General features: G+C 37.9%; 2 protein-coding genes across 2 annotated transcripts in view; one reads left to right on the top strand and one right to left on the bottom strand.

Moving 5' to 3' along the window:
* Positions 1-655: 655 nt before the first annotated feature.
* On the bottom strand, positions 656-5,000 carry cdkn2a/b (cyclin-dependent kinase inhibitor 2A/B (p15, inhibits CDK4)). The gene is made up of 2 exons (XM_037764068.1): positions 4,611-5,000; positions 656-1,672 (listed from the first exon to the last, which is right to left on the bottom strand). The coding sequence occupies exons 1-2, from the start codon at positions 4,731-4,733 to the stop codon at positions 1,421-1,423; spliced, it is 375 nt and encodes a 124-aa protein (XP_037619996.1). The 5' UTR covers positions 4,734-5,000; the 3' UTR covers positions 656-1,420.
* A 2,482-nt stretch (positions 5,001-7,482) lies between these two features.
* tet2 (tet methylcytosine dioxygenase 2) overlaps positions 7,483-15,040 on the top strand; it is a 191,137-nt gene continuing 183,579 nt past the window's right edge. Inside the window, exon 1 of the mRNA XM_037760876.1 lies at positions 7,483-7,621. The gene's annotated coding sequence lies outside the window, so the exon portion shown is untranslated. The remainder of the gene's footprint in view (positions 7,622-15,040) is intronic.

Below are 15,040 nucleotides of genomic sequence, written 5' to 3'. Positions count from 1 at the left end.
TTTTTTATTTCATACAATATGCAGTGAAATGCAGGGTGGAATACTTGAGTCTGTGCTAAAAAGGCTAGTTTGTAATAAATCATTTGAAAAAGAAAGGTTAAAGTCCTAAAGAATTTCTATCCCCTTGAATTTAGAGTTCAGCTTTGAATTTCTGGTTTTTATTTTGCCCATGATTTCATTGAATAATTAAAATTTAAAAACAGGCTCCATGCCAAGAACAGGATTTATGGTTGAGATAAAAACAGTTTGCCAAGGTAAAGTTAAATGGTAAAGTTATACAGGACCTGTACATGGATGTTAAACTCAAAAGAGACAAAACAACAGTTATTCATGCCTGTCGTGGTTTTGGGGATTTTTCTGTGTGTTGTCAAACCTCCCTGTGGTGGCATGAAGCCATAAAAACTGCTAAACCAAGCTAATGTTTAACTCAGCAAAACATATAGCCGATTTTATGAGTCATGTTTGAGTATTCTCCTTTTCCTGTTTGTCCTTCTGCATATGGGTATTGACTCATAATTGTGACCTATTCAGTGTGCAACTATAACCTGATGTCCTTTAAAAAAAAAAAAATGTTTTTATTTCTAAACATAATTAATTTACACAAAAGTCAACTTTAGTGGTGCTTTTACCAACTTCTGTCAAATATAGCTTGTAGTCAAATAACCATTGCTTGATTGTTTATTATTATTATGGTACCTTTCAGTAACCCATCCTTCAGACAATATGAGAAGCATAACCATATTACTACTGATCTTCTTCACACCTTAAAACTCTTTAAATAAATCTGACATTTTATTAAAGTGCATAATAAGCGAGTTCTGAATATCATTTTTTTTTACAAAACAGGAAGTCTCTGCAGAATAAAGATAATGCTTACAGAATAGTGCATCAGTTAGACACTAATGTTCAATGTGCAAAAACATTTTTGAATGGCTTTGGTTGAATATTTGACATGGAAAGATATTCAAAATGCGTCAATCTTTTTATGGTTTATGACTAAAAAAAACAATCCTATTTTAAAAATACAATTCACTGATCACATGTAGTAAAACTGTAAAGTGGGATTCTATAGGCTAATCGGAACATTTCCATTATAAAAACGGAAGATAAATCTACAACAACTTGTATTAATGTTGTAAACTGAATATCCCGAATAGCATAGCTTTATAGATCTGTACAACTAGATTGTAGGCTATTTATTATTTGTCAAAACAGCGACCCTACACCCATCGATAGCCCTGATTTCGTTAAAAATAAAATGTTTATCTGCAAGAGATCTGACAAATAAATAAAAAAACATGTTTTTACAGCCAACCAGTCTATATGCATATAGTACAGTATCTGCTGCAGGCCTCTGCAGGCCCTGGTCCTCATGAGTCCTCATTCAACACATAAATATAAATACCACAGCGCCTCTCTCTCACAGAGCCTGGAGGAAATCCACCACATCTGTATGGCCGCTGTCTCTGGCCAGATCGATAGGCCGATTGTTAGTATTGTCCTTGGCCTGCGGGTCAGCCAGGAATTGCACCAGCAGCCGCACCGTGTCCAGGAAGCCAGTCCTGGCCGCGTCGTGCAGCGGCGTGGCTCCGGTGCTTCCGTCCGTCACGGAGGGATCCGCTCCGTGGGTCAGTAGGACCTGAGCCACCGGAGAGCTGCCCATCATCATCACCTTCAGGAGAACAGAACCGGCAGTTAGACACGCATTGGATTTGCACTTTATCCTCCTGGGAACCGAGTTTAAAAAAGTGTCTTCCAATTACTTTTTTTTGTGATTTCCTTCCTATTAAGGGTTAAAACGAAAATCTTAACAATTTAGGCTTATTCAACTTTATTTTTTATTGTTCACTTTAGTGGACTACAGGACTATTTCAGTGTGAAAAGACTAAAAAAAAAAATGAACAGATTATGGCTGTAGAGTGATATTAAACCAAGAACACATTCAAATTGATGAAAAAAAAAAAAAAAACACATGCCATATCACTGCAAAGCCGATATGTCCTCTTTACAAGACACCAGGGGCTGATAGAGTAGGTCAAAAGAGTAAGAGGATGGTATGTGGACAAAATGCCCACTACAGAGGACACAGATCAATGGGCTGGGTCTCAGGAGGATATAAGAACAAACAAATCAATCATCGCTGCCTACATTCTGTGTATTACAGTTCTCTGCGTTTTATATCCAACTCATTATCATTGTGTACTTTATGATCTGGTCTCCTGGTCTTCATTAAGCCTATAAGGAGACAGCAGCATTGGTATATTTTTATTTACAATGCCATACTGGGCAAACTCCCTTCATATCTGCACTGTTAAAAATTTCTCAGTAAAATAACAGTAAATAACTGGCTTTTATTAGGGTTTTTTGTAGGGTTGCCTTTATGTTACTGTAAAATTAACATTATTATACTGTCGCTGAAATTTACAGCTTTGTACTGTTAATGAAAAATACTGTTTTTTTTTTTTTTTATTAATTTCATAGTATTTTACAGTTAATTTACTGTTTAAAGATACATTATATAGCTGTTTTTCACCTTTCTTTTACATTATCGTACTGATTTGTTTTAATGCACTATTCAGGTTGTATTTTTTACATACATTTTAATAAGCATTATTTTTTGCCTAGATGAATAGACTTAGCAGGTTACAGACAGGAATAGTCACACTAAATACAATTTAAGACACTTGTTAGGAAAAAGGCTATAATAGACTTGTTGACACTTTTCCCCAAAATGTCTGTCTCTAGCTGGCTACAAGCACAGAATGCAAACCAGAACAACATGTGAGTGAAGAACAGAGCTAATTCACTGATTTTACAATCATGTACAATGTACGAGCCTCACATGTGCAGATCAGGTCCCAGAATTAAAGAAAAACTGCATGAAACTGTTACTGATGATGCTTTAGACAGTTGATCTGCAGTAAAGTGCTGTTTTTTAAGAATGCATTATAGTTCAGTTAAAAAACAGCCTATGAGCATAATTTAACAAGTTTTCTTTTGTATTAACAGTAAAGCACTGTTTTTAGCAATAACAGGTTAATACTGTTGAAATCCTGCCGTAGATTAACAGCAATTGTTTACAGTGTGTGTAATCTCTCACTCACCAACAGCTATTATATCTTTAACTCCACCAGATGGCTGCTCTACCGGGTACCGAGGATTTGCTCGGAATTCGGTAGAGCAGCTTTCCCCTATTTTGCGCCCTGCTCATGGGAATAACCTTCAGAGCACACTACATTTACAGCTTCGTGATTTTGTCTCCCCGGGAGAGTTCAAAGCTCTGATAAAAAAACTGTGTAACTGAAGAGTGCAATTGCTATTCCTAAACTGGATTTTGTATTATGTCATCTGTGTATTTTGACTGTTTTAACATGCTCCACTGTATAATTGTTGTAACTTTGTAATGGTGTAATGCCATCTTGGCCAGGTCTCCCTCGAAAAAGAGATTTTAATCTCAATGGACCGCCTGGTTAAATAAAGGTTCAATAAATAAATAAATAAATGTATATCCTTTCTAGAAGAATGATCAGAGTGTGGAGTTTGACCTGCAATTGAATAAAATCACACTGACCAAATAATTGTCAATCAGATAGGCCAATAGGGCAAATAATAAGGACGCCATTATAAGAGCTTTATGAACTCGAGATACTACTTGTAAAGAGACTTTATGAAGCAGGTCCAACATGCACTACAATTTAATTATTTTTTTCTTCATATGTTGTAGTGGAAATAGACTGCGGACACATTTAACGCACCAAAACAATACAGAGCAAGAATGAAATCCCGTCTGTCTTGATTTTAGAAGCTCCTTACAAATTCAGTTTCGTTTTCTTTCATCTTAAAGAGAAATTATTATTCTATGAAAGTGACTTGAAAGGACAGGAGAGTTGTGTTTTTCTTCAGTACAGTCTCGGTTTTAAGTCATGAGCCATGTCCTCACCGATGATTCAAATTTAAGGCACTTTGTAAAAAATAAAATGAAAAAACAATATTTTTTAATTTTCAAGATTATGTTTGTGAGTGGAAGGTGGTATGATTTTAATTCTGCAAAATGTGTTGGTGTAATAGCCTATTTTTTTTTTAGAAATAAAGCCCTATAACTTTAAATCCAACTACATGAGACTTGTTTTTGTGCGAGTTATGAAGAACTGGAATATTATAACAATATTTTCTACTTTTAACGCAACCATAATACTTTATACTAAAGCTTGTCATCAAGGCCTATATATAGCCTGATTAAAAACAACGCAGTGCCAAAATAAATAATCCAAACAACATTCAATATAGCCGTCTAAAAGGCTCCCCACGAATTTATAACCTCTTTCCATTTAGCTTGATGATAAATTATATTACATAACCTCTATAGGAAGCTGGATAGCGCGTAAAAGTAAAGTTTGATCACTAAATCCACAAAGATTTACGCGTCATGTTGAGGTGCGTTCAGCAGGCTAAATAAAAAAACATATAGGCTGTCTGGTTGAAAATATCTCCTCTATGGTCAATACTTGTTGTCATGTAAAGAGGTTAATGATGTAAACTCTGTTTTATCAGACATATTTAAGTGCGTAAACATGCCGTGTGAAGAAGCGCATCTATCTGGAGCCACTGACCTGCAGAGCGGTGCGTCCATAACAGTTCAGCCCGTTAACTGGAGCTCCAGCCCGCAGCAGATCCTCCACCTCGGCCGTGTTACCCGTCGCTGCGGCTGTTGTCAGTTTATCCTCCAGAGTCATGTCCAGAAGTCTGCAGCGATAACGTGAATGACAGGTAGTCTGATGATGAGTATTTGAGGAACAAGAGAGCGCTATGACTCGGCTCGGCTCGGCTCGGCTCGGCGTTGATGTGTTCTATGTGTTGATGTGTTGCTCTTCAACTCTCTCTCTGCCCGGTCCACAGGTTGTCTGGGTCGGATGAGTAAAGCCGTGTTGCATCGTCTGTCCACTCCGGCGATCGCTCCTCGGTCGGTGTGTGTCTGGGCTTGTTTTGAATGGGGGTGACGTCATTATCTGTCGCTGCCTGCTGCAGTGGCGCGATCGTGCGCATGCGCGGTGCTACCACTGGGGTTTTTGACAGCAGCAGCAGCAGCAGCAGAGGAGGTACAGCTTTCTGTCGTCTCCTCCTCGATGCATGCTGAAACCAACTCTGAACAAAAACTGTTCAGCTGTCCAGCTGTCTGTCTTGTGACTGACACAAACACACTTCTTTGCAAACACAAAACATGTAAATATATAGGTCATACACATTTGCACACTTAGATAGATCGATAGATAGATAGATATGTGGATAGACACAGTAGATACAGTATATAGACAGATAGCTAGATAGATGGGTAGATAGATAGATAGATAGATACTGTAGATAGATAGATAGTAACTTTATTGATCCTGAGGGAAATTCAAGTTTCCAGCATCACAGTTCTATGGTGCAAAACATGTTAGTAAAAAGGCAGTAAAAAAGTTAGTAATGCAAAGTAAAAAGTACAAAAAAATATACCAGATATAAAAATACAAGGAGATGAAGAAAACTGTTAAAAGTGAATATAGTGCAGGGTAACAGCTGTGATACACGACTATTAAAAAAAGTGAATATAGTGCAGAAGAGACTGTTAAAAATTAGTATAATGCATTATTTTCTGTCCTGCAGACTGTCCTCCTTACACACACACACACACAGCACCAGCATCAGCTTATAGTTTCAGGTATGGCCAGACCTATAAACCTGATTGACCACAGGCCTACTTAATCAAATAAGGGTATTTTTTCTTTTTATACTTTTTTTTCTTTTTTATTATTTTTTTAAATGTATTTATTTGCACATATATAAAACTGCACAAATCCAGTCAGTTAAAAAAAAACAAGAAATGTGTCAGGAGAGGTCAAGAAGCCACAGGCTTATACAAAGGACCTCCCCCCAACCCCAGGAGAAGAAAAAAAAAACAATAACAAAAGGAAGATAGATCTAAACTAACATAATTTAAAAAATACAACAAAAGTTAAACAACAACAAGAAGTACACAAAATGTGCAGAAAAACCTAACCAAACAGTGGAAAACAATCCAATACACACAATGAAGTACATACAAAAAAACAGTATAGAAGAAAATAAAATATATCTAAACATATCAAAAGATAATTAGACATAATTAATTAAATGTGATGATAATTAATTAATATGTTTATACTTTTTTGACAATTGTGAATGGTTGTGTCCGAAATTCCATACTAACATGCTATTTAGTGCACTAAAACAGTATGTAAGATATTTTAGTATGTGTGAAACCTAAGTATGAAACCAATAGTACACGAATCACATACTACTTCCGGTGAAATATTACAGTATGCAACCAACACTGGACACTATAAATATCCCACAATGCAATGCGGTGTTGACAGACAGCTCTGTCACATCAATAACGCTTCATCTTAACTATAAGTATAAGATTTCACTTTGCAATAAAGTGATAATAATAATAATGCATATTTTACATAAATAAATACATACATATTTTAAATTAATTCAAACTTTGACTCTCACAAACCGTTGCTATGGTCACATGAGGTTAGGCACGGGTTACCATGGTTACACGTCTCTAACCGGCAGAGGAGGCTCTCGGGAAGTGACGACATAAATTGATGCTCAGTGCGTCCTAAAAGATACATACTGCTGTTTATTATTCACACAAAAAGCATGTTGAATGATAGTACAGTACATATATTGCGTATGTATTTATTTTTTTATTGATAAATTTACATTACAATATGGCATCGTACAGAACAGTCCACAACTACAAGGGAACAGACAAGCCTGGAAATTGGCTTACAGTGCATAAGAGTGTGGATGAAGAGACCCCAAAACAAACAAAAAACGAACAAACAAGAAAATATATAATAAAATATAAATAAAATATTGAGTATGTAATGTATAGTATGCGATTTCGGACGAATATGTTTTGTTTCCTGGAGACGTCATTAATAAATTACGGCCAATCAGACGTCTGGTATATCAGTGTGGGCGGGGTTGACCTTTTACCGTTGGGTACCATGGTTACGTTCCATGTTACGTACATGGTTACGACCTCTCCGTCGTTAAGTGTTTCTACCTACCAGGAGTCAAGGTTTGGAAATATTTAAACTTTACGCTGAAATTGGAAATTAGTAACTACTAACTTGTGTAATTAACATGTCAACGCAAATACCCAAAGCAAGATATTTAAAGAAACTGCGGGTGGAGGTGGAAGAAGGACACGAAACTAAGTGGCTAACTGTTAACTAGCCTAAATGAAGCTAACGCTGCTAGCTTAAATGAAGCTAACGTTAAAACAGCAGTGGAAGGAGCTGCCACCACCACGCCAGGAACTGCTTTACCGCCAGCATATCAGTACCAAATGCCGACTTCTCTGTTTAAAATATGGGACATTTCCCCTGTTCTTCCATCATGGCTGTACTTGACAGTCCCCCCCTTACATGTTGCAGTGTGGAGAGGCTGTTTTCTGCAATAAATGTCTCCGGCCTTCGATGACCAACTCTCCTCTGAACAACTTAATTAGGATGAAATCATCTTCATATTCAACTCCAAACCACACAGCCTTGGGATGTAAACTGGCAGCATCTCCCCCTGTATGGTAAGATAAAACGCTACTGTTATGCCAATGTGTGTTAGCTTTGCATTTAGAGGGGTTAAATTGATCTGCTTGCATGACGACATGTGGGATTGTAAACTGCTTGATGGTGTTTGTTTATGTCTGGTTGGTTTTCCCTTGGCTTTGTTGTTGAGATCTATTCTGTACATCTCAGCTGTCTTTTTTACTTACTATGAGAGCTTATCACAGTTACCGCTGCCTGCCAAGTGTATGTTAGAGCCTATTGTCAAGCCTGTGCTCATGCTCCGGTTGTAATATTGATAAATGCAAGACATAGTCGTTTCTTTTGTTGTTTTTTGGCATCACTTTAGTTGATTTTGGGATGGTTTGCTCCTGCTGAAATTGACAAAACAGAAAAAAATCTGACACAACTGTTTTAGGTCATCTTTGACACACTGAAGGGTCACTTTTGCTGAGCAGATTAAAATAAAATTTTAACAGGGTGCCGTTTATGCAGCTGTCATAAACTTTTATCTATGTTAACAGAGTAGTGGAACAAATGCATCATCTCAATGGAGATACAATGCCTGTCTGTCTCCACGATGGAAGAGACAGCAGCTATTGTGTGTAAACAGCAGTAGCTATATTTGTTAATGTCTAAGAAATGTAGAAACAAGAGTAGTAATTGTGTGCCTTAATTATTGAAACTGTTGACAAGTCATAATGAAACTATAATGTCATGCTTCTCTATTGTTTAACCTGCTCAACCACTGCGGTAAATCAAGAATTTTCTGTTGGCCATGATGGAGGAGAGATTACCACACAATCACTGTGTGCAAGGCCTCTGTAAGGAATGTGACCTATAAATGATCAGTTAATGAAATGTGTGTTGGGTGAGGTGAGGATGGATAGACTGTTTGTCATAGATGGAATAATAGTTGCTAGCTACGCCTCTGTATCAAAATACAATACATCAGGTTTGTAATCAGATTGAATAGAGAGGTGACACTTTGCTTGGACTGAGGAAGTTTAGTCTTGAAATGTGGAGATTAAAAGATGGACAAATAGTTTATTCAAACCTGCACTGCATATGGCTGGCCTGTGTGCTGAGCACTCAGCGTGGGCAGTGCTAGTGTGGTGTCTGCAACTGTCAAGTCTCAGGCATATTTTTGTCCTTACAAAGTGTACTGAGGACACAACATAGCCTACAACAAGCTTTGTCTCCAACCTTTATTTTCTCAGGAATAGGCCACATTTCGCAAGTCTCTTTCAAAGCATGACACACATAACACATCTTATGATTAGCTGTACAGTATGATTATTATGTGGTTTTAAGATGTTGATTATTCAGCATGGTTGTGGGCTGCTGAGTAGTTCCTGATTTCATTCTTTGTATGAATAGTGTTGAGCGATGCTGCATTCAGTGACACAAATTAAAACAGTACAGTTAAGTAATATTTAAGTATTAACTTAAGCAGGTAATCAGCCACAATGCAAAGCCATAATTACTCCATGTAATCACGTCAATCAAATATGAATCGGAAACCCCCTGTAAAAGTAACAACTTAGTTTTGAGAACAGATATTAAACTTCCTATTTTGTTTTGTTTTTACCAGCGGTGGAAGCAGTAATCTGATCCTTCACTTAAGTAAAAGTAGTCAAGTAAAAGTTCTGCATTCAAAATTGCACAGAAAGTGATATCTGAATTTTTCCAAGTTTAATTTAGTTCTCATTATGCAACAGAATGGTTTCTGTCAGAGTTATGTTATTTTATTCTATTATTATTACCTACACATTTCTGCATAAACAGCACGTTTATGTTGTAGCTGGTCAAGGTAGAGCTAATTTTAACTAACTACACATATTTGTATATGCAGGGCACTCGATACCATATGCTAAGTTATATATATTTTTTTTATCAAAATAGCATAAAATGGAAGTACCCCTGTAAATGTGTGTGTTTGAGAGCAATGAAATGATGCAAATGATTATTGATTATCACATGACTACCCAGCTCATCAGCAGCGTGTTGACTTGATTTAAAACTAGCTCCAGCTGTAGAAGCGTTTTGGTCATACAGTATATTGAATTCCGCAGTAATGGAGTGTGGTGGTGTGTGTCAATAGCCTTAATTCTCAGTTTATCTGTGTAAATGTGAGCAAACCTGCGTGGAATGTGTGTTTGTGTGTCGGGGTTCACAGCCTGTAGCGGCGGAGGTTGAGTGTGGGTGGAGGTGTGTTGGTCTGGAAGTCCCCTGGGTGCGAGTGCATGTTCGTCTGCTCTGCGTGTGCATGTGTGTGTGTGCTTGGTGTGAAATAAAAGGGCACTGTGAATGATTACAGACGTTATGGCTTATGCCTTTTATGTTCTGTTTAAAGTATGGAAGAATAAACAGATCACCAGTTTTATGTAGTGAAAAAAAGGGACTTTGCAAGGGACAATCAAAGCTTGCTTTTAATAACAACCAAGGCCATCATCAAACATGTCTTACTCGGCGGTTTTTCTTTGTAGGGCTCGACTTCATGACATCAGTGCATTTGGAACGTTCTTTTGGTCAGAAAAAAATGCTCTAGGAAGAAAGTCCTCCTCTTCATCGCTAAATTTAGCAGCTTAGTTTGGAGAGTGGTCAATAGTGATGTGGGCATGAGCATCATTGTAATCTGTCAGAGCTTCATGGTGCCTCTCACAGAACCTCCTCTGAGTTACATACCTCAGTTTAGCAGCTTGGAATTTAGATGTTACAGCATGTGGTCTCTGAGAATGAATGAATGAAACTTTTACCCAGATTTGGTAGTTCAGTTTTTATTTCTTATCATTCACACTTCACTCAACCAAACCATGCTTTGCATACTAACACTGCTGCGCAATTCAAACCACTGTCCTTCACAGCCGAGAAGGGGAATACCTACGCTCTGATTCCCAGCGAATGAAATCACCTCCTGCTGACTATTCGTCTGAAATCCCCCTTTTATTGCTTGTTTTAAATGGTTTTATTGTCCGCCCATTTGATTGCTAGACGCTGACTGTGCTAATGAATTTAACACTTGGCACTTCCCATATTTACACAGATATAATTATTATTATAATCACATGCACTGACACTAGGCCTAAATCTAGACGAGTTTAAAATGCCTGATTTGCAGCAACAGGACACATTTGACACTGTAACATGCTTTCTAGTTCTGTTTACTCTTTCTCTCTTATTTCCGCATCAAAGAGTGGGTTTGTGCATACAAAAAAAGCCATTTCTGTAAAGCCAGATATGTCAAATAGTAAAGTATAAGATGAAATGTTATATTTCTGCCTCCTCAGAGAAGACATATGTAGACAAATGTAACATGTGAAGTGAAGATAGGAGGTTACACGCGCTTCAACTGTTTCACTAGGAATAGTAGGCCTGTCCGGTGCTCACAGAATACGGCAGTCTTGTAACAACAAAAACCTCCAACATGGGCAGACTAGAGCCGAAGGTGTGGGACACACCGAAAAAAATCTAGGCCGACGGACGCTCACCGACGGCCCCAAACTGTCCAACAGCCGACCGTCGGCTTTGTGTGTGTCAAGTCTCCTGTAACTTGTAAAATATGCCAATAACGGTCATACTTCCTGCTTGGGTTTTGCCGCCACCCAGCAGCAGGCACTATGGAGATAACCTTCTCTAAGCCATGTAGAGACACACTTCTTGTTAGCCTCTCATTGCTGTTAAGCAATTCTACGCAATATGTGGTATTTCACAATGCTGTGATGAGTAGAGGTTCTGCCCTACTTACACACTGGCCTTTCACATTATTCTATTTTTTATTGCATCTGCCTGATGTTATTTGTGCCTACTGACACTTCCAGGGGAATTAAAAACGATTAATACAAATTGTTTTTAGACCTATGGTGTATCGGTGATCTTCATGCCATCAAGGTCAAATTGCAAAACCTTTCATGTTTCAAGTTCTCTGTTAAGGTTCAATTTGACTTGTTTCCTGATAAGACCTTCATACGGGTCTAGTCCTTCCTCCAGTATTTGCAGATTACATCAAAGGAGTAAGGAGACAATGCAGTATACTGTATTACTGGTGAAACCTTTGATATGTTAGGTATTTTTGCTTTGAAGTCCTCCTGTCAGAACACTTTCCATGAGTAGCGGGATAACGGCCAAACAGACAGAGGGAGGGTTGAGGTTACTTTTTAATACCCACATAATTGTTCCATTCATTCAGTCATAATATGCAGTTAGTCTTAAATTCTTCCTTCTCTACTCATCTTGCTCATTTGCCAAAATACAACAGAGCTGATAACACTATGCTGAATTGTTAATTGAATATTTTCATTAACAATTTATATTTGCAAAGCTGTGTTGCAATACTCAATCATCTAATAGTTGTACAAGGATGAAATCAATTTATCTAAGAAGATGAATGCTTTTTCTCACTTTTAGGAGGCCAGTTTGACCTAGGCAGGACTTCTTGAAACTCAACTAGTGTCCGTTTGATTCCTTGTTGTTTATTTCTACCAGATACTGGATCAGAGAGGGCTCATACTAAATGCAATTTTACGTAAAAGACAATTTACATGCAGAAGCGATCTCCTTTATATTTAAGAGTCACACCACAGCGTGTATTAGATTGAAAGGCCTCCTGGCAAATCAATTTCTTAACCAGGCTGGGCTTATTCTGTGAAAATACTTCTAAATATAAATCTGGTTATCTACCCGCAGTGTGCTATTTTGTGTTTGTGATGCATTAGCCTACATTTTCATTTAGGCTGTTCAAATCTAAATAGGAGATTCATCCCACGCTTTCGATTTTTGTCGCAAGACAATTTAGAGCAATGCTTGAATACTTTATGGCAAATTAACTTGAAAGTTCAGCGTATGCTGAGTGTAAATGACAGTGACACATTTAATATCCACTGGAGGTTTGTGCGATTAGTGTTATTTTTTAATATACGTTTTCCTGCTTCCATTGAGGTGTTCATTTAGGCACCAAATGTCAATGGAAAGGTTATCTGTCCTCTTGGTAGACGCTGAATCATACTCTCATGGTAACTGAAATGGTTTCACGTTTCTGTAAACATCTTCAATTTAACATGTTCTCACTGATTTGATGTAAGACGATGGCGTGACACATTACATCCTAATGTCACTGGAAATGTCTTTTCACTTCTAACGAAAATAAGCCTGTTATTATCGTGTTCGCGAAAGCTGAAAGCTAGCTTTTAGTGGTGTCTTTTGAAATGGCTTCTGGTCTTGTTCTCTTCAATATAAAATGACAGTTTCATGCACATATTAATTCATAGTGACGACGGCCATATGTGTGGTGTTTGCTTGTCAAACACGGTAAGTACGGTAAATCCCAGGGTTTCAGATTTTGTCTGGTGAATTGGACACCGTGAAGAGTAGCTGCATGTGCATGCATCAAACACACATGACATCAATAAACTGTTGGTGAGTGTGTAAGAGGCATATAAGGCCACAGACTTTCTAGGACTTGGCTTCAGATGGAGAACAGAGTGTAGAGGGAGGGAGGTAACTGAGAGCACTCAGGCTTTTCTTCCGCTGCTGTTTTCTTGTTTGTGCCAATCACGTGCACACGGAGCAGCTACCGCCCACGTACGTATGACTGTCTCGAGCCACTGGGCCACCTCGATGCTCAAATAGATAGACACATGGAAAGAATGAGACGGCAAAAGGGGAAATAATTAACTGTCAAAACACTAAGATACATTTTTTTTTTACAACAGTTGACTTTATTTGCTGTAACAAGGAGTCTATTGTGTGTATAGACAAGAAGTGTCTGCCTGGGGTCAAAGTTTGGGCACATGCTAATATTGAGCAGATTTTAGTTCCTGTCCGTACCGTATAGTTAGTTTGTGGCTGTTTATTTTTCCAGGATGTGAACAGGATGAAACCACACTCTTGCAGCCTGGGTAATAAAGGCAGCATTTGAGTACTTCCAAGGTTGGATAATGATTAACAAGGAGGTGACATCATTCCTCCTTATTATGACAGTGATTACAGGCAGCACCTTAAGATATGCTCACACAAACAAAACCAGTGGCTTTGACATGTTTGTGACCTAATGGGAGCACTTTGTCTCTTGATTCTTTTTCATATTTTGTTAGTATAAATGCATCCCCCATTTTTGTATTTTTCAAAAGGGAAAACTGCACTTCTTTTGTATTTCATTTGTGATGATACAACAAGACTCTCAGGGTGTCTAGTTGTTGCAGAGTTGCCTTGCTTTAGGTCAGTTTTAGGGCATACACTTTATTACCATGAGATCTTTATATCACTTTTTTTGTGTATTTTCTAGCTCACTGTTCTACAGTAAGACATATCTATGAGCAGTGTCTGAAATTAATTTTTTGACTCACCGGCCACAGGGACTGGTAGATAAAAAAGTCTGCATACCATATTTTTTACCAACCAAAATAATAAATTGCCTTTTTGTGTCACACATTTGTTTCAGTACATTGCATTGAGTTAATAATGTATTATATTAAATGCAAATCTAAGGGAACTTATTCAATAATTAATTTGCATGTTTGTTTTTTTGTTGTTTTGTTTTGTTTTATTTTTTTATGTGTAAAAAGTAGCATTTGGTCAAAATACATTTTGCATATGGGCCCCCAAAAAGCTGGACCCCCTGCTAGCTGGTGTGTCTTAAAGTTGGAGGAGCTGCTGGACAAGCTGCTGCTAATATGACTCCTAAGTTTCGTGCCATGCTGACAACTCATATCTTGACATTATGACAGACCTTTGCTTTTTGATAAGACTTTGATTAGTTTACAATGTCCTTACCTATCAGTCATTACATTTTAAATGGCAGTAGTCTTGATGAATATTATTTTACAATCACTTTCACCTTTACTCATTTTGCCTTAGCTTACTTTTTTGTAAAATGCACAGCTCTACTGTAGTTGGATTTGTGGATTATTTAGCTGCTGGACAAGATGCTCCTGTCATGGGTAGAGGAGCGGCATGTTGCCACAGACAAAATGTGATGGAGAGATCTCATTGCAGCCATATTTCCCATAGGGGATGAAGAGGAGTAAATAAGTGGTTAACATTAGTAACTTTATTTGAGCTGTGGCGGAGTTTTGACTCCTCATAGTTAACGTAACGTTATCATCCGCTCACGTTAGCAGCAGCTCACGTTAGCAGGGTAATTTTATTTAGCCTATTTTTACTCTATTTTTTTCGGGTCCCGGGACGTCCTTAAGCTCGAGCACTTTGAGGAGTCGTAGCATTTATTCACCGAAAAATAGCCTAAACTGTACACAAACTGCACCGCTACGATCACAGCTGTAACGTTGTAAATTCATAGTCTCACTCGGTGTGTGTGTGTGTCAAACTCCGACACAGAGAGCAGAGGACAGAAGCAGCATAAATGACACCAAAACGCAGTAGAGACCCTCCAATGTGGCGGATAGCCTTCCGAGATTTATTCGCCAAATGGAAAATCTACC

Source organism: Sebastes umbrosus, chromosome 3 (genome assembly GCF_015220745.1).
Source record: "Sebastes umbrosus isolate fSebUmb1 chromosome 3, fSebUmb1.pri, whole genome shotgun sequence".
NCBI lineage: Eukaryota > Metazoa > Chordata > Actinopteri > Perciformes > Sebastidae > Sebastes > Sebastes umbrosus.
This window is presented reverse-complemented; position numbering and strand designations above follow the sequence as displayed.